This window comes from Electrophorus electricus, chromosome 21, assembly GCF_041902795.1.
Source record: "Electrophorus electricus isolate QZ-2024a chromosome 21, ASM4190279v1, whole genome shotgun sequence".
Classification (NCBI taxonomy): Eukaryota; Metazoa; Chordata; class Actinopteri; order Gymnotiformes; family Gymnotidae; genus Electrophorus; species Electrophorus electricus.
Window position 1 is genome coordinate 8,140,001 of NC_137517.1, and position 21,821 is coordinate 8,161,821.

Genomic DNA, 21,821 nt, shown 5'->3' on the forward strand with positions numbered 1-21,821 from the left:
ACCCAGCAGAGGGAAGCTGTAAGCATTGTGGAGCACATCCAGTGCAGTACAGGGCAGACAAGGAGAACTCTCAGGTTACACTGCAAGCACATGCCAGGAGAAAGGAGACCTCCCTCACTCTTTCTCTCTCTCTCTCTCTCTCTCTCTCTCTCTCGTTCACTCACTCGCTCTCCCTCTTTCTCTCTCCCATCCTCCCTCTGTCTCCATTCCCTAGGGATCTAGAGCCCTGCATCTAATCAGCAGACACGCATGTGGAGCCAGAGCTATATATCTCTTATATCTCAGTACCCACATAGCAGTGGCTTCCTTCTAGATATGCCAAGCAGTGTGCATACAATGGCATCCATTATTTCAAAAACACACACTTGCAGCATTACCATGGCTATCATAAACACTGCACGCAATGGATGCTGGGAAGGTGGGCTGGTGCACCATGGATGAGCGGCTGTCTATGGATACCTCACTCCAACTTTATGGCTGCATACTGCTTGTTCTGTGAGCAGGTTTACAGAGTTCTGCTCTTGCTGTGACATTACTCCCACCAACCACGGCGAGTCCCAGTCAAACCCTGGAGACTACAGTTGCATTCCTTGTGTATTATGGTTGTAGCATTAAGCAGGTTGCAAATGTCTTTTTTTGTGTGTGTTTTGCTTAGATATGGAAAGATTGTGTCCACAAAGGCCATCCTGGACAAGACCACCAACAAGTGCAAAGGTAAGAGGTCATCCAGTCTTTCATGTGCGTGGGCTCTTCAGAGAGACCAGGTCGTTTGATCTGCAGCAGGTGTGCATGATGTAATAGCACTGGAACAGGCATATGCTGGTTTGGTCCTGTGATTGTGCGCGTGTGTGTCTGTGTGTGTGTGTGTGTGTGTGTGTGCACGCATGCGTGTGTTTGTGTTTGAGAACTCGATCAAACACGACTGTTTGTCAACATGTTGTACAGCATGTAGTGGGAAAGCTAAAGATAAAAGAAAAAAAATTTAAGTAACTATACCCATTTTTTACTTCAAAGAAGCAAGAACACATATCTAAGCAGTCAGGTATGTACATGTTCAGATATATAACTCTGAGTGTATGTGTGTGTGCTCTTCGGTAGGCTATGGCTTTGTGGACTTTGACAGTCCCGCGTCTGCCCAAAAAGCAGTGACCGCGTTGAAGGCCAGTGGAGTTCAAGCTCAGATGGCAAAGGTAAGAGTTGACAACCCTGCATGTGGTGTGTCTGAAGCACCTGCTGCCCTCGCACTCCTGCACTGGGGTGGAAGGGTTGCTAAAAGAAGCTTTTGGGCCTGTGAATAGGTTAATTTTTTTTTATCATTTGAATGTGACAAGACTGTTTAGTCTTTGGACTGTCTTTGGAACAGATAAATACATGAGAAACAGTTATTCTTTATCTAAAATAGCTAAATAAGGGGCAGGCTGAAGGAGTGTATACAAGATGGTGGGGCTGCCCTTTGGTTAGCACGTGGCTTGTGTGTCTGTGTCTGCGTGTTCACATGCTGGAGTGCCAAGATACTGCCCGTGTCCATGTTAGACCTGAGCGTGTCCAGAACTGAGCCTGTCTCCCTGGGAATGACCTAGGAGGGCTGGAGAGTCCTGCTCCCGCACTAACAGAGAGAGCCTGTGTGTTTCACTCTCGTGCTTTCTCTCTGTCTCGCCAGTGGTGTCTCTCGGCCTCTCTCATACCCCCTTTCTTTCTCTCCTCTTACTTACTCTTAGCTGAGTCAGTGTCTGGGCAGCTCAGCTGGCAGAAGATCCAGCCTTCCCCCAAACCATTCTGCTGCACTGGCCCTGGCCGAAGGCCCTGGGCCAGGCTCACAGCCGGGCTCCATCACCCACACTTGTACCAGTGTTTTACATAAAACCCGTTTCTCAGGGTGTTTTTTCATTTTTCCATGTAAGGTTGCAATGTGAAGGACAGCTGGTCTCAGACCAGCCTGAAAATGCAGTTTTTCCCCTGTTGTCACACAGGAATATAAAGTAACACTCATTTTAGATCCCAGACTCTTGTCAGCCTTATTACCTTCTACTCCAGACGTAATTACAGCCATCTCTGACTTTTGTGGCCTGACCTATTTAGGAGCAACTCTGTTTATGGGGAGGCTGCCGAGGGCTTTTCCTGGACCTGTTTAATGTGTGTGAGGGCGCTGTGTCTCAAGTGATGAGATCAGTACGAAAAATTACCTTCACTGCGGGTCACTGCAATTATGCATGCATTATTCATGACATGGAGATGAAGCAGTAATGCATTTACAGATATTTAATCTCATCTGCACACTGGGGTGATGAATATGCGAAATGGCTGCAGGGTGAATTGCAGGTTCGTTATCTCCCGTCTGTCTTTATGATCCTTTGAATTTGTTTTCGGCACGTGATACCATGAGTTGCTGAAATGATGACTAACAGAATGGATTTAAACTGCGTGGCATAATTTAAAGCTTTTGAAATTCATATGGCCAAATGTCAGCAAGAAAGGCCTTTGGCTGCAGTATAATATGAAAAAGTGGGTAATTAGCTAAGGGCATACTCACTCAGGCTTGCAGCGATCGTCCTCAGACTGTTGTATCAATATTATGCTGTGAGCTGTCATACTGCAGTACTTGGAACTAATTAGGATGTGTATATGGTAATAGGTTGACAGCTTGAACATCTTTAAGCCAGTTATTTTGATACCTTTTACCAAGGAAAAAAGCTGCTTCTGAAGCTGTAAGTCACTATATAATTATTTGGACTTACTTCCATTAAGTCTCCAATATTTCTGAATACACACCCACACACACCATTTTGGAGCCTTTTGTGTGTGTGTCTTATTTTTCTTCAGTCAGTATTGGAGGCTGAAGCTGGTAAGGTTTTCTCAGTGTGGACATGCAGTTTCCCTCACTTGCTGTCTCACTCTGTAGCCCTGTCAGAGTGATGCATGTTCCTCAGGGGTGAGGAGTGAGTAGACTGTACCACACTGGCACAGGAAGTTCTGCAAGACTGCAGCCGGTTGTCCAGCCACACCGCTGTGCTCCTCGTGTGTGTGCACCTGCCTCCCGGTGTGTGCCTGTCTGTAGGTGTATGAAAGGAGAAGACAATTATACTGCAGTTATATTGCTATTATCACAATATATTAAAAAACACTATATTGTATTATATACACCTGATGATATATTAAAATCCCTGAACTTGTTGGTAAAGGTTAACCTGCATTATTTAAAGTTATTCATATTTGTTGGGCGAAATGTGGTTAATTAGGAAACAATAGTCAGGATACTCATAGCTCAAGGAAAAAAAAAAAAAAAGAAAAAGTTAAACTGTTAAACAGTAGAATAAATCCTTGAGAAACAACACTGTAACTGCATTCTCTCTCTCTCGCTCTCTCTGCAGCAACAGGAGCAGGACCCTACCAACCTCTACATCTCCAATCTGCCGCTAAGCATGGATGAGCAGGAGCTGGAGGGCATGCTGAAGCCCTTCAGTCAGGTCATCTCCACACGCATCCTGCGTGATGCCAACGGCACCAGCAGAGGGGTGGGCTTTGCCAGGTACGACCAGAGGACTCCCTCCAGTGAGGGGAAAAAACCCTCTGAAAGAAAGCCACACTACACAAATATCATCTGGAATGGTGCGTCAGTGTTTGATGTATGACATTTCTGATAGGATGGAATCAACAGAGAAGTGCGAGGCCGTCATTCAGCATTTCAATGGCAAATACATCAAGACTCCGCCTGGAGTGGCAGGTATATGACACGGTTCTCTTGAGAACCCTTTAGAATTCTCCACATTTGCAAATGAACAGCTCCTAAAATGTAATCGGATCCTAAGTCATAATGCATAAAGAAAGTCTAATATAACAAACATTTTTAATTGAATAAAACATTCAAGGTCATTAATGGAAAAAGCATGTGAATCTTATTAAGAATGATATTCTTATAAATATCAGTTCAGGTGAGGATTTCACTTTTCCTGCCATAGGAAAACACAAACTTTGAGTAGCAAAATAAATTTTGGTTACTTGCTCTCCACAGCAGAATTATGTTCAAGTACGGTATGCTATAGTCAAAATGGATATTAGTGGCCTCAGAAAAGAAGATGAATCCCATAAGAAAACGTATTACTAAAGTATTAGTTTAAATTAGTACTAATCCTATAAAAGTATTACTAAACAGTTGAGCCTACTGTAGTCAAGCAGAGAATTCAGCATTGATACTCTTCCTAAGTATGACAATTATACAACGAGTGCAAGGGGATGAATCTTCGATCACACCATAAAGAACCATCACGTCATGAATCTTCCATCACACCGTGAAGAACCATCACGTCATGAATCTTCCATCACACCGTGAAGAACCATCACGTCATGAAACTTCCACCACACCGTGAAGAACCATCACGTCATGAAACTTCCATCACACCGTGAAGAACCATCACGTCATGAAACTTCCATCACACCGTGAAGAACCATCACGTCATGAAACTTCCATCACACTGTGAAGAACCATCACGTCATGAAACTTCCATCACGTCATGAAACTTCCATCACGTCATGAAACTTCCATCACAACGTGAAGAACCATCATGTCATGAATCTTCCATCACACCGTGAAGAACCATCACGTCATGAAACTTCCATCACACCGTGAAGAACCATCACGTCATGAAACTTCCATCACACTGTGAAGAACCATCACGTCATGAAACTTCCATCACGTCATGAAACTTCCATCACGTCATGAAACTTCCATCACAACGTGAAGAACCATCATGTCATGAATCTTCCATCACACCGTGAAGAACCATCACGTCATGAATCTTCCATCACACCATGAAGAACCATCACGTCATGAATCTTCCATCACACCATGAAGAACCATCACGTCATGAATCTTCCATCACACCATGAAGAACCATCACGTCATGAATCGTTCATCACATCATAAAGAACCATCACGTCATGAATCGTTCATCACATCATAAAGAACCATCACGTCATGAATCGTTCATCACATCATAAAGAACCATCACGTCATGAATCGTTCATCACATCATAAAGAACCATCACGTCATGAATCGTTCATCACATCATAAAGAACCATCACGTCATGAATCGTTCATCACATCATAAAGAACCATCACGTCATGAATCGTTCATCACATCATAAAGAACCCTGGTGTGACAGGGTTGCACTTCTTTCTTCTAGTTTATAATGTTTAATGTTTGAGTGTACCATAAGGGAGATGAGTGATGTTCATAAATGATTTAAAATACAAAAGAGGCTTGGTCATGGAACATGATGGTACTCTAATATACAGGATTAAATCAAGCAGAAGAAAAGTAGTAAAAAATATAACCTCTATTTTAAAGAAACTGCTTTGCTGTGATCTGGAACAAGTCATTCAAAGAAGACATCCAAAGAGCATGAACAGAATGTAATGTATAGACAAATTGACATTATATAACAACTCTTGGCCTGCTTACACAATAATATAATATTATATTTCTTAGATTTTAGAATTTTAACATTATATTTTCTCTCTCTCGAGTGTTTCTTGTAACAGGTCCCCCATTGGAAAATCAAAACGTAGGAACTAAAATATCAGAGTGATGATGCTAAACTACTCAGAAATTGTCTAACAAATTAACTAAGAATATATATCCCTTTATATTACAGATAACACCATGCCTGAAGTGATCAACAAAAAATTTACAAATAAACAATTTAAATTCAAATGAACAAAAAAGTAAAGTCACTGTTCATTCTTCTTTTTTAATTACCAAAGTTTTGGAATTTTGCAGGCTGTTTACTGTTCACTGTTTGTTGTAGAAAGAGGTGCAGGAATAGCCAGAGAAGGGGCTGTATCTGGGACACATGGGCAGGATGAGAATGAACCTGAGTAGGACTACATACATCATGCATGCTGCACAACAGTCTTAGAAGAAGGCATGTATATAGAGGTTTGCGGGCAAAAAGGGCTGATAATGTAGTATGGGTAGCATATGCTGGCATCAGCTGAGATTGCAGGTTATGGACTGTTTACTGGCAAACTTGAGTTCCTTTGTGGGCTTTGAGGTGACTGCATTGTACCAGAATGCCTGTCCTTGGGATCAGTGATCTTATAAGTGTTTTATAAGATTATAAGGCTGCTATCCTTCTCCTTCTCCATCTTTGTTCATCTGTATGACAACAGGCACCATCCCTCTGTGTGCCAGTTTGTTCATTCCTTGTGCTGGGTCATCGAACAATACCAGATCTCCTGCTTTGAGAGCATGAAGGACAACCTTTTGGCCATATTGGAGCTTCTAATGCTAGTTGGCCATCACAGAGTTCTGAGCAGCTGCTGGGCCCGTGATAAGGGCCCGTGATCAGCATGTGGTGATGTAATTTGCATATGCTGCAGGTGTTCCAAGGGTAGATGTCAATATTCAACAAGAGACCAACTGGCAGGTGTGGCTCACTCCTGTGAGCTAGAAAGAAGCAAGAAAAAACACTGGGTTTGAATGGATGCTGGAGTTATAAGTATGTTCAGTTCCACCACTACTCTGAGATATGTACTTAACGCTAGCTACTATCCTTCTGCGTCCTATACAGTTTACATTTACAGCATTTAGCAGACTCTCTTATCCAGAGCGACTTATAAAAGTGCTTTGTCATTTACTCAAACAGCCTACATCCTAGCCAGTACAGCAGGATAGAGTCCAATATACAAATGATCTAGAATACTGTACAAACAAAGGGATCAATGCTGATGCCTAGAAGTACAAATACATAAGGTCTATCTTAAACAGTAATAAGTGCAAGAAACAATAAGCGCTAAAGTTTGTTAAACAACATCAGTGTAATAAACAATACCCTACAATAAGTACTAATTTAGTACTAATAAAGTACTAATTTCAATATGGGAGCAGGGTCAGTTGTCATTTAAATATTCCACGAATAGATGGGTCTTCAGTTTCTCACCCCTACAATGGGCACTGTACAGTGAAGTGCAGGTTTTCTGTTCTTTGCAGGCGACACAGCTGTTTCTTCAAATTCGACTCAAACTACCTGCCCTGGTCAGTGTGAATTGATTTCGGAATGCCAAGGTGCCAAAGGTATTCATCAAAAATATGCTGTTTTATTGTAGTTGCACATCTTTCACAAGCAAGAGATTAGCATAGCATGTGACCAATACCAGTTTAGCTTATATGTAATGGGCAGATCTGTGATATTGGCTGCAATTCTTTGAAATGACCAAGTAGCATGGATTTTCCTGATGGATAGTGTGCTCAAGCACAAAGCTCACATACTGATCGCACTCCCTGAGACATCTGTCCCATGGAGAGGTAATACAAGGTGGACAGTAAGCAGGCTTCTCCAAAGCAACAAAGTGGGTTTGGAAGAGAGTGTCACAATGTGCAGGGTATCTGGAAACAAGGCAACTCTGGAGCATCCTCTGCATGCTCCCACTTGCATGATAGGGAAAGATGCTTAGATTGGAGAACTAGATCCAAACCCGCAACAATGAGCCTAAATCATGCCATGGCAATGGCAGGCTCACCATAAATGTTTCAATTAAAAGCCATGTGATTTCAGCTGTACAGCTCTCCAGTAGCTCTTTAGATATTCCAGGCCTTGTATTCACAAAAGTTTGAAAATGAAGCAACATTTCCTGAAACACATCACTGAAGCCTTGCAACACTTTACTCATAATTCTATTCTACTGATGACAGTAAAGACAGCCAGTAAACTAGAGCATCACCACATAGTGCCTAGTGGCTTTAGCAGCATGTTCCAGTCTAGCTTTCCACAGACAACTTTCTTTGTCATTACCATCCACAGGAAAATGGAGGGAGTCCAGCTTTGTAGTGCATGACCCTTGTAGCATTAGTTTGGTCACTGAAAGAGTTTGCGTTATTCACGGCAGCCTCATTAACTGGATTAAAATCCATGGGAGAATCATCTATTGCATAAAAATCTGACACATTGCCCAGCTAACTGGTTTAATACTGCCCAATTTATTTATAATGTGTGGAATTTTCCACAAACGTCATAGTGGTGAATAAATGCAGCTGTCAGTCCACTGGTACACCCACACAGTATCTTTGTAACGTTGAGGAATAACCACAATTGTAATTATGTCATGTTGGTATGAAAGATTGAAAAATCAACACAGGATGAAAAAATAGACTTGCTGCCACCAGCCTTAATCATAGGTTTTGGCATATAATTCACTGTTTCATTGTCTTCTGAGGTGTGGAGGGGGCGGGGAAATATTCTGGTTAACAGCCCCCCCTCCCCCCACCCCTTTGGAAAATCAATATGTAGGAACAAAAAATTGTGTATATATACAGCTCTGGAAAAAAAAATGAGACCACTACAAAATTATCAGTTTCTCTAGTTTTACAATTGATGGGTATGTGTTTGACCAGGCTGAGCAGTTTTGTTTTATTCTATAAACTACTGGCAACATTTCTTCCAAATTCCAAATAAAAATATTGTATTTTAGATTTAGTTTTTTTTTTTTTAATGAAAAATGACTAATGGTCAAAATAACAAAACAGTTACAGAAATTTCAGACCACGAATAATGCAAAGAAAACAAGCTCATATTCATTTCTAAACAACACAGTACTAATATTTCAACTTAGGATGAGTCAAGAAATCAATATTTGGTAGAATAACCCTGATTTTAATCATAGCTTTCATGTGTCTTGGCATGCTTTCCACCAGTCTTTCACATTGCTGTTGGGTAACTTTACGCCACTCCTGGAACAGAAATTCCAGGAGCTTGGCTTTGTTTCATGGCTTGTGACCATCCATCTTACTCTTGATCACATTCCAGAGGTTTTCAATGGGGTTCAGGTCTGGAAATTGGGCTGGCCATGATAGGGTCTTGATCTGGGGGTCCCTCATCCACACCTGACCTGGCTGTGTGACATGGAGCAGTGTCCTGTTGAAAAAAAAACAATCATCAGAGTTGGGGAAAATTGTCAGAGCAGAAGGAAGCAAGGTTTCTTCCAGCACAGTTTTGTAAGGGGCTTGATTCATGTGTCCTTCACAAAGACAAATCTGCCCAATTCCAGCCTTACTGAAAACCACAGATCATCACCGATCCTGCACCAAATTTCACAGTGGGTGCGAGACACTCTGGCTTGTAGGCCTCTCCAGGTCTCCGTCTAACCATTACACGACCAGGTGTTGGACAAAGCTGAAAATTGCACTCATAAAAGATGATGACCTTACTCCACTCCTCTACGGTCCAATCCTCATGGCCTTTCGCAAACTTCAGTTTGGCTCCTTTTTGCTTCACATTGATGAAGGGCTTTTTTTTCTAGCTTTGCATGACTTCAGCCCTGCCTTTCATCTTACGGCTGTTAAGTGACATTCGAATGAGGTGGTGATCATCATGGTCGGTAGATGCGTTTGCTGCTTGACCTTGTTCTTATGAACCACAGTTTTTGAAATTTTCAAGATGGAAGCAACCTGACGATCACTGTATCCCTCTGCCAGTAAAGCTACAATTGAACCCTTCTTTTCCTGATAAGAACCTTCCTTTTCAACTCTTTTGGCATGGTCTGTAGCTGTATTTTGACTACACTTACTTTTTGGGAAGTCCTAGCACTGCTTTTCCAATCCAGCTCATTCTATATCAAGAGAATAGTGATGAGAGTAAAAGTGGTTTTTATACTGCTGCTCATTAGAATAGGATTTTGTTAAGGTGATTACATATTCAGCATCTCATTAAGTAGAATTAGGTGTGTCTGTGAACGAATTCAATAAAGACTCGAATGGAATGGCTGCTGTAGATGTGGAGTGGAGTGGTCCAAAAAATTGGAGTGGTCTCTTATTTTTTTACGGAGCTCTGTGTGTGTGTGTGTGTGTGTGTGTATTATATATATATATATATATATATATATATATATATATATATATATATATATATATATATAAAAATCTCCTACCTTTTATGGTCAGTAGAAACTCCACTAGTTAAACAATAGAAGGGTTCACATATTTTTCCATTTGTTGCCTTGATGCTTTAAACTAATTTGTTCAGTGAAGTTATGACACTTTCAAATGGTTAATAGACTCTTTATTCATTGTTATGACTTTTAAAAGCAGAAATGCAGATTAAGCATCTACGGACTTTTTCCCAAAAATTAAATACTGAATGTTTTTCACTCCTTATTTTTCATAGTTTTAGAGAATGCTCTTACTAAAAATGGTCCCTTGGATCTTTGCCTACAGTGCCTACAGAACCGCTGCTGTGCAAATTTGCTGATGGGGGCCAGAAGAAGCGGCAGAATCAGGGCAAATATCTTCACAATGGCCGACTGTGGACAAGAGATGGGGAGATGGTGAGGCCTTTTCGAAGGAAGTGTGCTTTTCACCCTTGTTCTTCAAGAAAAAACATGGTCTCTATAGTGGCAATTACACCAGTGTTCCACTAACAGAACTCTTCGTGCTGGCTTTCCGTCATTACAGGGTGGAGTGACACTGACTTATGACCCCACTCCTGCTCTACAGAACGGGTGAGCTTGGAGTTCATCAGCTAAAAATGTTGATATTGCTTTTGCATTGTTTGAGAGACGGTGTTATACTCTTGAGTGTCTCACCCTGCTGCAGGTTCTACTCTTCACCCTACTGCATCACCCCCAACAGAATGATCACACAAACCTCCATCTCTCCGTACATGCATTCTCCCGTATCAGCATACCAGGTCAGAGCTGTCTCCACACCATGCTCCGTCTCCCAGTAATGTTCACTGTACTCAATTGCTCCACCCGTATGTGTATCAAAGCAGAGAGGCGGCCCTCACAAACACCACTATCTTTGACTGCCCTGCATGCATTTATCTGATCTGCGCTGAATTAATAATAAACACACTCTTTCCTGTACTGCAGGTACACAACCCATCTTGGGTACATCATCAGTCGTACCTCATGCAGCCAACGGTAAGTTATTTAATTACAGCAGCACCTCTATCAGTATTAGTACTGTATGGTTCCCATCTGTCTTACACTCTCTCTCTCTCTCTCTCTTTTTTTTGAACTGAGCACAGGGTACAGTTTTAACACCCACAATGGATCACACCCTGTCCATTCAGCCTGCAGCAATGATGGGGCCTCTCACCCAACAGCTCAGTCATCTGTCCCTGGGTAGCACTGGCACGGTGGGTCCCGTTGCAGAGGCACAAGCACACAGTGTCTCATGGAAAACATGGAATATTTGCAGTAACAATACAATTACTGTTCTGATCCCTCTGTGTTTTCAGTATATACCTGCTAACACAGCTATGCAGGGGTCTTACATACCCCAGTACACCCAAGTGCCTCCTGCAGGTGTCTCCGTTGAGGTAAAGCAAAAATAATCCAGCATGAAAAGTGAGAAGTGATTTCAAAACAGATTTCTTGCTCACAGAATAACACTCTCACCTCATGAAACCACAGGAGAGCAGCGTCCAGCAGCAGCAGGTTGCCATAGAGACGCCCACAGAGCATGCAGCGTACTCCTACCAGCATGGCAAGTGAAGTGCAGGTGGGTGGGATTGCCCATAACATATTTTACGTTGGCAATACAACCTTACATGATTGCCCTTGCATCTTTTAGAAGCCCATAAATAACACTGCATATACAACACCTGCCCATTTTAGTTTGCATGTCAAAGTTGTCAAAATCTCACTGCAAAATAATCTTCAGTTTAAGTAGTGAGGTTTTTTCATCATGTAATGGAAAAGTTATTAAATATTTAAAAAGCTTAAAACTGTAATTTGCCTCCCTTTTTTGTTTCAGTTGTGTAGTCACAATATTTCTTTCTCTTAGTTAATCTCTGCCAGGAATCAGCGGATGGGAGCTTTACTGTGGGGCATCTGCTTGCAGTGTCTCCCTTATTTGCTGCTCTGGACCTCAGAAGAGTAGGCATTGCTGAAGAGGACCAAAGGATCCTGTCTCTTTGTCGATGAAAGGAAATAAGACATTAACATACTGGTGATTCTTCCAGGAGTGGAAAGAGCAAGCAGTGGGACGCTTAACCTTCTTTGGCAGCAAAAAAAAATTTCAGGATGAAGGAAGCTATGGACTACAAAAGCTCAAAAGGAGAGCAATGAAAAGCCGCCAAATGTGCTCTCTCTCTCTCTCTCTCTCTCTCTCTCTCTCTCTCTCACACACTCAGTCACACTGTCAATCTCATACATAGAAACACATTTTTCTGCAGGCAAAATATGATTTTCTCAATTTTTCTGGAGAACCAGAGTGAAACTAAGTTACACCTCCATGTCATTTTAGAATGTTTCTTTTGTGTCATTGCTTTGTTTTTAAAAACATTTTTATTTTTGTTTCCTTAAAATATTTTGACTGCTTTTAAAGTCTATTGTAGAGGTAGATTTTTTTTGTACATAGAAATTTTTTTTTGCAAAGGTTTTGCTGCATTTTTTTTTAAATTGAATATCAAAGGAAGGGTCTTTAAAGGAATTTTAAATGCTGAACAATCTGCTTGGGAATGACTGTAAAGAAGTCATGATTTTTCTCTGAAAAAGAAAATGTTGGACAACCAAGGGTCACGTCACCCAGCCGTGACATGACTTGACTTTACTTATAGTTGCAACTTATAATTAAGGTCAGAGTCTCAGTTCATTAATACTGTTTTGCCTCTGTCCCTAAAATGCTGCTTTGTCTCAGAATTGAGGTCATAGTCTGAGAGATTTTTTTTTATTTAAAAAGGAACAGTCTTTTTCAGAAAATTGACAGATTTTGTAGAACTTTTTCCTGACATTAAATGCCAATGGCTCGCGGTCTCCTTTGTATATCATTTTTAAAAACCAGTTCACCACTTATTTTCCAAAAACTTTAACAGTATCAAATGACTTCATAAACAGCTTAATCTGTCATCTGAGACACACATCACTTTATCGTAAGCACCTTATTGGTATAATTTGTGTATAACTTTCCTGTTCTTACTACAGGACTGCTGCTGGCTGAATGACACTGACATGAAAAGACCTCAGGAACATCACTAATAAACATACCTCCATATCAGTATTAATGCTGAGTTGAGAATAGTTCACCACGCAAATATCTTACCAGTGAATAATGGTATAGAAAGTGGCCAATTGTCCATGTCAATACATGTCATGTCACTTAAAACTATTGGCTAGTGAGTGCCTGTATTTTAGAAGACACATCCCATCAGCAACATCAGTTTCCCCTCATTGAACGGGTAATCCAACCATTATTCCAACAAAGCACGTTATATTCGGTTTTCTAGATACAGGTTTAGGCTAGGTTTTAATTATGCTGTCAGTAAGATTTCCTCTTTGAAAATCCTTCTTATCTTAGAACATTAATGTTCTGAACCAGCCCCAAATGTGTCAAAAAGACTTAAAAAACAAAAAACACCACCTTTATAATCTACTGCTGGTGATCAAACTGCAGTCTAGTTTGTATGTTTGGCTTTAGTTAGAGATGTCTTCAATGAAGAACACACACAACCAAAAAATAAAACAGTGTTGTACAGTATGCATCAATCCATTTTACAGTGTCAGAGGTTTATTTCCAGGATGACTAGATCTACATACAAAACCATAATAAAAAGGTACAAAATGTGTATTAAATATGTCTTCAATTAAATTGTTCAGACAATATATGTACAATATAATGGGAGCAAATCTAAAAAGAATTGCTAGTTTCTAAATATAGTATACTTACATAAAGAGAGAGGTGTGTCCTCAGGTGTCAATATAAAAAGGGAGGACGCTATACTGCTGGTCTGCATGGGAGTAATGCACAAGTTGAACTGCCGTAACTTCACAGGACTGGAAATCCTGCTGACTATATATCTACAGATATACCAATTCACTGCTCAGGCCATCTCATCATGCAACAAAAATAACCTACAGGCCTTTCTTGGTTATTTGTGTGCAGCGATGTCAAACGAAAGTTGCCTTTATTAAAATAGAAATACTAAAGTCAAAACTGCGCCACATAAAAACAATAGCCCTTTTGAGAAAAGGGGTCTGAATGCAATCAGTAGAGTGCAATGAGTGGAAAACACGCTCAGAAATGCTCTGTATACTACAAAAAGGTATGGATATCCAAAATATGATTTCTGGTATGATGCTTGTTCTGCAGGGTTTTTTTGGGTTTTTTTTTTGCCCTACCTTTTGACAGTTTACAAAAGCTTAAAGATTGTCAGATTTAGATGACTGTTTGATAGCAAACAGTTATTGGTCCCACACAGGCAGTCTTTTTGCAGAATACAAGTTTGAGATATTTTAATGCGAATACATTAAAAAACAAACAAAAACCCCCCAAACATTAGAAAACTAACAATTATGATTTCATATAAGAGTTGAAATGACTGGTCTGAAATTAAGAAAAATGGGGGATTTTTTTTTTTTAAACAACCATCATGGATGGCACTGGCAGAAGAAAATTAACTCTGACATTAAAATGTTGCAGAGGAATTATGGCTGAGATTGAAAAGCATGTTGAATTATTGAAGTATGTAGCAGATAGAGGGAAACGGTAGGGCTTCTTACGGGAGACAATATCCTTCAAGTTTGAGCCATCAGTCCAGTGGCAGTGAGCTGAGCACCAGTAAAACGGCGCACCAGCCGTGGACATGCAAAAGGCATAATTTCTGTCTGTTCCTAGCTGGGCTGAATCCTGTGGTACAGCAGAACATTGCAGTCCTCATTTTCCCCATGACATACCAAGGTGAATCCTCAGTACAAGGTTCCCTCATCACAGAAGTCTCTGGTTCAAGATCTCCCAGACCATTCGCCTCCGGAAATACGGCATATGTTTCTGCAGCAAGAAGAATGGATATGAGGAGTCAGACCATGCACCATAATGGTGGCAGATTCTTCCATGCCGTGTTGAGTTTATTCACCTGGGTAAATGTGATTGGCTTGTCTTTGGTGATGTATTCAGCATATTTGCATGTGAACATTCCACAGTCACTACCATTCATTTGCTGAGGGATCTCCTGCAGGGTGGAAAATAGAAAATCCACTTAGAGTCCCTGAATGATGCATCTGGTTACTCCAAAACATGCCATTAGCCAATATGCACTGCATTTACTGGCTTTATGTGGCTGATGTTGTATGCTCAAATATACTACTGTACGTAAAAATTTATCAATTTATTTTGGTTTTGAGAACTGAAAAACAGCTGCCTGAAGGCAACACAGTTAACGGCAAACATTAGGAGTATTCTTAGTCAAAGGCACACAAATGGTAAGCATTATGGTTCTTATTCCAGATCTAAAAAAAAGAATTAGCAAAATTTCAGCAAATTTGGCAGTAGTAGGTATTTTCTTCACTAGTTTAAAAAAAAGAAAACATTATTAACTTAACTTTATACTTCTACTGTTATGTCTATGGAATTCAGCATCATGTTTTATAAATGCACAGTACTAGAGTGACTCACACTGCGTTTTTTACTTTGAAGAGTCCAGTCTGAGGTATCCAGGTCTTGGCCTTTCTTGTCTTTATTTTCTTGCTTCAAATAACCTCTAAGAGAGATGTGAAGAGGATCCTCACACAAAGATAATAAAGCTTACAAAGCTAAATCATAAGACAAAAAGGCAAAGGTTGCCGAGTCACCGGTTACACCCGTGTTTCGTCATTCCTGTCTAGATCAGGACTTACAGCAAAATCCTACATGCCTCATCATTGCTTCCTCCCATGGAGTCAAAATATGTGATGTTCTTTTTGCGGAAATCCACCACCTGACAGTGCCAGAGACAGGAAGGAGGAGCTCAGTTTGGAACCCCTTTCAACATTAGTCAATCCCAGCCTAATTTACTAGTCTAATCAAGATTTAGTATCTCAAGTATAAACTGTACCTCAGCCAAACCGGTAAATTCAGAAACAGCCTAATGAATATAACCTTGACCGAAATCATTTGCATGCCATAGCAAGCTGCTAGCATTTGCTCACATGCTGTGACTTACAGAGAGGCACCAGTGCACCCCCAGGTGGACAGGCACTAGGACGATGTCCACGGAGAAGATGTCCACCTTCTTGGTCCAGCGGCGCACGGCTGAGTAGCCAGAACTGCGCAGCTTGGGGAAGAAGAAGGTGTTGAAGGTGTAGACGGAGGGCAGGTGCTGCGCCTTGCTGCGCTCCACCAGCAGGTTCATGTAGAAGTTTATCACCTGTGGGGTAAGAGGACGGGGCTCAGTCACCAGGTTTGTGGCTTAGGTGTAAAACCACAAAAATACCCTTTTGTCTAAGCAGCTACTGGGAATATGTTAAAGGATACACTGTCTGTTCTTTAGTTCATGTTGTCATGACCACATTGGACCACAAAATGTGGTGTGGCATGGTGGAGAGTGCTCCAGGGTCTGAGCAGTGCTACACAGTTTAGCAGCTGGCTAAAAACAGATGTTTCTTGGAAGTGTCAGTACATCCTATCTTAGGATTGTTATGTAGTCATTATGTAGCAGAATTTAATAATGCAATCTTGTGTTTCACTATACAAGTAGTTTTTGTTTGATTGGCACAGCTAGCACTAATTTCCACCAGCATGGCTATGGGATTTTCTTTAAAGTGGGCTGTGCCAAGTGTACAGTAATATAATCTTCCTTAATTAGTTTTTTTTTTTTTTTTTAAAACAGTAGTTCTAGACAAAGATGTTCAACGCCATTAACAGATACCCTTATGGCATATTCTTTATTTTTGTTATTTTTACAGAAAATTTTCAAGAAAACTTTTTTTTTTTATGAGAAGCTTCGATGAAAATTACTAGATACACTGGTGAACTACCTGGTGTTAACTATCTGCCCAGCTAGTCAGACTACTCTGGTGAAGGCACAATAGTGTGTGTACATTTATGCTAAATGTTATTTGTAGCATTTCCTATCTGATTACTTTCTGTAATCCACCATGTTAGAAGTTGGCATTCAATGTGCAGCAATAATTCTCAGAAATCCTCATCATGAACAATACTGTCAGTTGTAACTGCTGAGACACTCACCTCGTCGTTGAGCCAGTTTAGGTTGCTGAGTGTCTGCAAGTCTTTACGAGTGATGGTGAGGCGGAAGCCCTCACTGAGCACATCATCTTGGCTGCCTGCTCGCAGAGCTCTGCTCACCTCCTTCTCCATAGCCTTTATACACACACACACACACACACACACACACACACACACACTTAACATTTTATGACCACGAAGATGGCACAGGTTAAAATCAGTCAACTAGAATAGCCACAAATAAAATAACTGATTGTTGATTTAATCAAAAAAACAGTGAAGAGAACAGTCTCAGATCAAATCAAACCAAAAACAGTTATACTATGATTTGAATTTAGCTTCCAGATATGTAGAAGTCAAAGGTTATCCATGGTGTAGATGAGTGCTTTCAGTTGCCATTTACCTCGGTCATCTCAGGGAACTCTTGCTCCTCTGCAGTACTGTCTGACTGCTCGGCAACAGGCGCCACAGGAACCTCCTTTTCCAGTGGAACACGCACGTTTAGCTCTACACCAGCTGGACCAGCCTGACCCTCACCAGACAAACGCTGGTTTACAACAATGCAACAAGCAAAAAAAAAAAAAAAAAGGGGGGTTAGGGATATAGAACAACCAGTGAGCAAGAGGGACAGGTAACGGAGGATCTGAACTCACCTGGCGCAAGAGCTGAGATGCCAGAGCTTCTTGTTCTTCAATTAGCCTCCGCCTCTCTCGAGCACGAAAGTCATAGAGGCTAGACCAGTGCAGGTGCACATGCGCATACATCCACCCACCCAAGTGTACACATGTATGTACAAACACACACACACACACACACACACACACACACACGTACTTCACAACTGCAGGCCAACTCAGAATTTAAAACATCAGTTAAATAAAATGTCAAATGGACAGCAGCAGGGGACAGGAAATTGTTGTGAACTACAGAAGAGGAATAAGAGGGGCACTCACAGTTCTTTGATCCAAAGTTCAGCTTGGAAACATGGCACGCTGCAGAGGCAGGGAAAGAACCATTGTTACAGCACTATAAACTTCTGACAACAGGCGAGTCCTAGTCGACATGAGTTCTACAATGACACATAGATGTAGTAGAACTTCACGTGGAATTGATGCGGGCTCAGTCCTGATTTATGTGCAGTGACAAAAGCAGGAAGTCCTCCCTTCTTCCAACTTGGTAAGTTTTTAACTGTGATATTTGATTTGCTAGAAAAACAACAACACCCCCACAACTGTCTTGTTTCAAGTTCAAACTTCTCTGAAACCTTTTTCTATAACCATGATTTTGTTTGTCCAAGCAATTGCCTGGAAAATGAGGCAACCTAACCACAGATGAGATCTAACTCATAACTAGGAATTAATGATGTAGATTTTCAATGAAGAATCCCCAGAAATAGTTTACTTTAGTCTAAAAATCTGCTTAATGTGCCTTGTCAAACCTCAGATGTCAAGTGAATGAAATCTTTCCACTTACCTGGAGCTCTCTGGGCTTGTGCCCTGCTGCTCCTTCACAAAAATGACAGAGTCTCCATCATGAGCTATAGACGATATACCAAAACAGATTTTTCAATCGTTCAAGCCTCACAGTAAATGCTTGCTAAACCCAGAGCTTGATCTACTGCAAACATGCCTCTACTGAATTCTATAAAAGTAGCAGATTGCCCACCTGATGACTGGGTGTCCTGAGAGGAAGCATCCTGAAGAGCACCTGGTGAGGGCATAGAGCCAACAGCTGCCGCTGATCTCCCCGAGTCTGGCTCGCCGTCGCCATCATGGGCCCAGGTCTGGGGCTCAGGGCCGTTGGAGAGCGGCCCAGGGCTGGGCAGGGTGCTCAAGGTGTGTGGACTTGGGGGAAGGCTGGACAGGTTGAAGGAGGACTCGCCCGCACGTGAGCATGCTGGGGAGGCGCACTGCAGCAGCCTGCGGCTAGACGTCAGGAAACTGGAACTGTGACAGGCAGAGATTAAATTTAAAAAGTCTAAAATGCATACTGATATTTCCATTAAGGTTTTCAATCATCCAACTCACTGCATTACCTCGTAGTATTAAGAGAAGGTGATGACACCAATACTGAATCATTATACATTATATATAATCTGATAAAGACCAAAAAGGAATGTGATGAGGCAATATGTTTTCATTAGACACTTACAAATCCCTGTGCGATCGAATGCCTGAGTGAGAGCTGCCATCGTGGAAGAATGACGAGTGGCGACCAGACACCACGGCCAGCAGCTGCCTGTACACCTCCTTCTCCTCCTCACGCACTGACTGTAATCAATGGGGGGTGGGGGTTTAATATACAAGAGTCATTACAGAGGTGCACAGTGTAACAAACAGACACCCAGTTTTAGCATGGGTGGAACTGGAACAGGAGGACATCAGACCTCTTGTGCAGTGCACCGAGTCCGAACTCGGCACTGACGGCCCGAGCTGCCGTGTGAAGGACTTCGCACCACCCGGATAGGAAAGCTCTTCTCATACATGCTGGTGAAAGAGGTGTTGCTAGACCCAGGGGTAGAGAGCCGGCTGAGGACAAAGAAAACGTCCTGACAATGCATCACACTCACGTTTGTCCATCTACCCGTAAAAAAGAAAAACAGCAGCAAAGTAATATGCGATGCCAACTGCAGGAAGAAGACAGTGAAGTGGACACACCTGGGAGATCTGTGTGGTCTATGGTACACGTATCGGCCGAGTCGGGGCAAAGGGCAGGGTTTAACAGCACAAGCATAGGTCATGCTGACAGAGTGGCCATTGGTTTTGTGCTGCTCATCGAGTGGACGGTTTGCACAGACCGGTTGCCTATCGACCTTCGAAATAGTCACAGACTGCTCAGTCCTTAAAGAGTCTGCAAGAAAATGTCAAAATTCTGCTCAAACTTCATGAAAGGTGCAGCAAGTACTGAAATAAAATGAAAGCTGTGCTTGTCTTGTAACCTGACTTAATGATGGACTTCCACTCTACAGCAGCGGAGGGAACCACAAATGTGTCTTCAAATGTTCCAGGGGATCTTTCAACAAACTGTTAAAATGACAAACATGTCAGCAGCAAGTGCAAAATGTTCAAATCTCAAGTAAATATTATAAATGTAGGTTTACCTCAGCAACTTGTCAAAAACAAACAAACAAACAAACAAAAAAACAAACCCCAAAACACACAAGTTATATATTTTCAAAGTTCAATATCTAAGAATGCTGAAGTACCTTGTTTTCTGTCCACACACAAGGTGATGCATCAGTTACAGGTGGAAGTGCTGGATTCGTTGGAGGTGGGCTAGGGGAAGCTGGGAGCATGCTCCTCAAAGTGGGACTAACGCTGCTGCACACCCAAGATGCCATGTTGGAGCCATGGTTCTTCATTCCTTCAGCGGCATTCTTCACTGTGTCCATAAAATCTCCTAACAAGGATAACCAAGGAGTGGCTGATAAATGCACCCAAGCCTGGACAATCATTGCACCTGCAGGTGCAACGTATCCAGGGAGGATATCAATTTTGACATAGCGTGAATGTAGTGGCTTACCCATTCTAAATTTCTTGACACCTCGGTCCTCTTCTTGATCAATTCCATCCCCATCTTCCAAACTGTCAATAACCAGGTTTGTGACGCATTTTAAACTGGCTCAGGAAATATTTTGCACTTTCAATCAACCAATTACACACTTGTTTTCATTTTTACAATGATGACCTGGCCTACCACGTTTTCTTAATCGGGAACCACAGAAAGGTGTGCTGTTTTATCACTAGTGATTATTAACAGCACAAGTTTTGCCGCCCACTTTGGAGTTATTATTGCTGCAACTGGTTTGTCCTTTAACTTACTATCCTGTACAAAATACTGGTAAACACACTTGTGAATTCAACTGTCTGAATACACTCATACTCATAACTTACCAGTCTAAAGGTCTTTTTCTCCGAGAAGATCCGTCTTGATGAACTCTAACGGCGCCGGGGTGATCACCGCCAGCCGGTACTCCGTTGCGAAGATGTGCTATTCCAGTTCCAATCCATTCATAGAATTTATTAAACATGTTTAGAAAAAAAAGCAAACCTAAACCACACAAAAGAAAATTCTTAACCAGCAAGGTAGCTAACGTGGTTGTTTTAAATTTGCCTGCCAACGCAGTCCCACATTCACGTCACTCCTGCCTGTCATTCGCATGCTAGTACGTTAGCTACTTCTCACTGGCGACAGGACATTGTTAACCAGCTTCGTTAGAAGACCAGCTCCATCCGCAGTGGCTATAAATGAATAGTCAACATAACTTTGCTAGCTAGCTATCAAACCTTAAGTAATCTTAGACGTTTATCAACTAGCGTTAGCTAGTTATCTTGCTAACCAGGTTAGGTTAGCTTGCAATGCTAATAGAAGCTAGAAATGAATCCGATATTTTGTGTCTCAGCTGTGGTTAAATAGAATAAATCTTCCAAGTGTGCTTGTATCGGTGACTGGTTTTAAATTCAGTCGAGAATCCCAGAAGGTGTGAGAAGTACTCTGAATGAAAAACTGAGTACATAAAGTTGGTTCCACGACAACCTCTCCCGCTTCTTCCTCATTTAAAACCACAACATGGCCGAAATTCACGTCTTAACGTTAAACGTTTTCATTGGCTAAACTACATCGACGTACGTCATCATCGCGCAGTACTCTGAGACGTGAATAGTTAAACCAGTCAGAAACGCTTTGTCCGGTTATAAATCCCATCGCTTTAAATATTCATTCAACTAAATATAGGGCCCTTTTACCCTAAATCGACAGACAACCCTTAACATATCTAATCATAATTGAACACCTTTATTTAATTAAAACTCTATTATTTGTTGTATTTCAGAGCGTATTAAAATATAATTACAGGAAAATCTAGATAAGTAGCAATTTTGATT

At 41.4% G+C, this 21,821-nt stretch overlaps 2 protein-coding genes across 5 annotated transcripts in view; one reads left to right on the forward strand and one right to left on the reverse strand.

Annotated features, from left to right (window-relative positions):
- rbms2b (RNA binding motif, single stranded interacting protein 2b) overlaps window positions 1–12,755 on the forward strand; it is a 21,616-nt gene extending 8,861 nt beyond the window's left edge. Inside the window, exons 3-15 of one of the 2 annotated variants that reach the window (XM_081704150.1) lie at window positions 656–714; window positions 1,099–1,190; window positions 3,369–3,526; window positions 3,642–3,721; window positions 6,991–7,074; window positions 10,210–10,319; window positions 10,447–10,493; window positions 10,588–10,681; window positions 10,866–10,916; window positions 11,024–11,134; window positions 11,237–11,317; window positions 11,412–11,499; window positions 11,785–12,755. In XM_081704150.1, coding sequence (XP_081560276.1) covers window positions 656–714; window positions 1,099–1,190; window positions 3,369–3,526; window positions 3,642–3,721; window positions 6,991–7,074; window positions 10,210–10,319; window positions 10,447–10,493; window positions 10,588–10,681; window positions 10,866–10,916; window positions 11,024–11,134; window positions 11,237–11,317; window positions 11,412–11,492 — 1,048 coding nt within the window. In that variant the 3' untranslated portion in view covers window positions 11,493–11,499; window positions 11,785–12,755. The remainder of the gene's footprint in view (window positions 1–655; window positions 715–1,098; window positions 1,191–3,368; window positions 3,527–3,641; window positions 3,722–6,990; window positions 7,075–10,209; window positions 10,320–10,446; window positions 10,494–10,587; window positions 10,682–10,865; window positions 10,917–11,023; window positions 11,135–11,236; window positions 11,318–11,411; window positions 11,500–11,784) is intronic. The other variant, XM_035521684.2, reaches the window with a different exon arrangement.
- Window positions 12,756–13,484: 729 nt separating this feature from the next.
- On the reverse strand, window positions 13,485–21,508 carry senp1 (SUMO specific peptidase 1). 3 transcript variants are annotated; one of them, XR_014119035.1, is made up of 19 exons: window positions 20,832–21,508; window positions 20,461–20,522; window positions 20,144–20,337; window positions 19,877–19,961; window positions 19,596–19,788; window positions 19,325–19,466; window positions 19,090–19,208; window positions 18,604–18,884; window positions 18,412–18,475; window positions 17,892–17,930; window positions 17,592–17,670; window positions 17,342–17,485; window positions 16,942–17,073; window positions 15,917–16,120; window positions 15,612–15,691; window positions 15,391–15,475; window positions 14,852–14,947; window positions 14,499–14,766; window positions 13,485–13,726 (listed from the first exon to the last, which is right to left on the reverse strand). XR_014119035.1 is itself a non-coding variant. In XM_081704149.1 (18 exons), exons 1-18 carry the CDS (start codon window positions 20,966–20,968, stop codon window positions 14,704–14,706), a joined length of 2,199 nt encoding a protein of 732 aa, XP_081560275.1. In that variant the 5' UTR covers window positions 20,969–21,508; the 3' UTR covers window positions 13,485–14,703. The 3 variants fall into 3 exon arrangements, 1 of the variants encoding a protein (XP_081560275.1); XM_081704149.1 differs by having other exon boundaries at window positions 13,485–14,766; XR_014119036.1 differs by lacking the exons at window positions 13,485–13,726; window positions 14,499–14,766; window positions 15,612–15,691.
- Window positions 21,509–21,821: the final 313 nt, after the last annotated feature.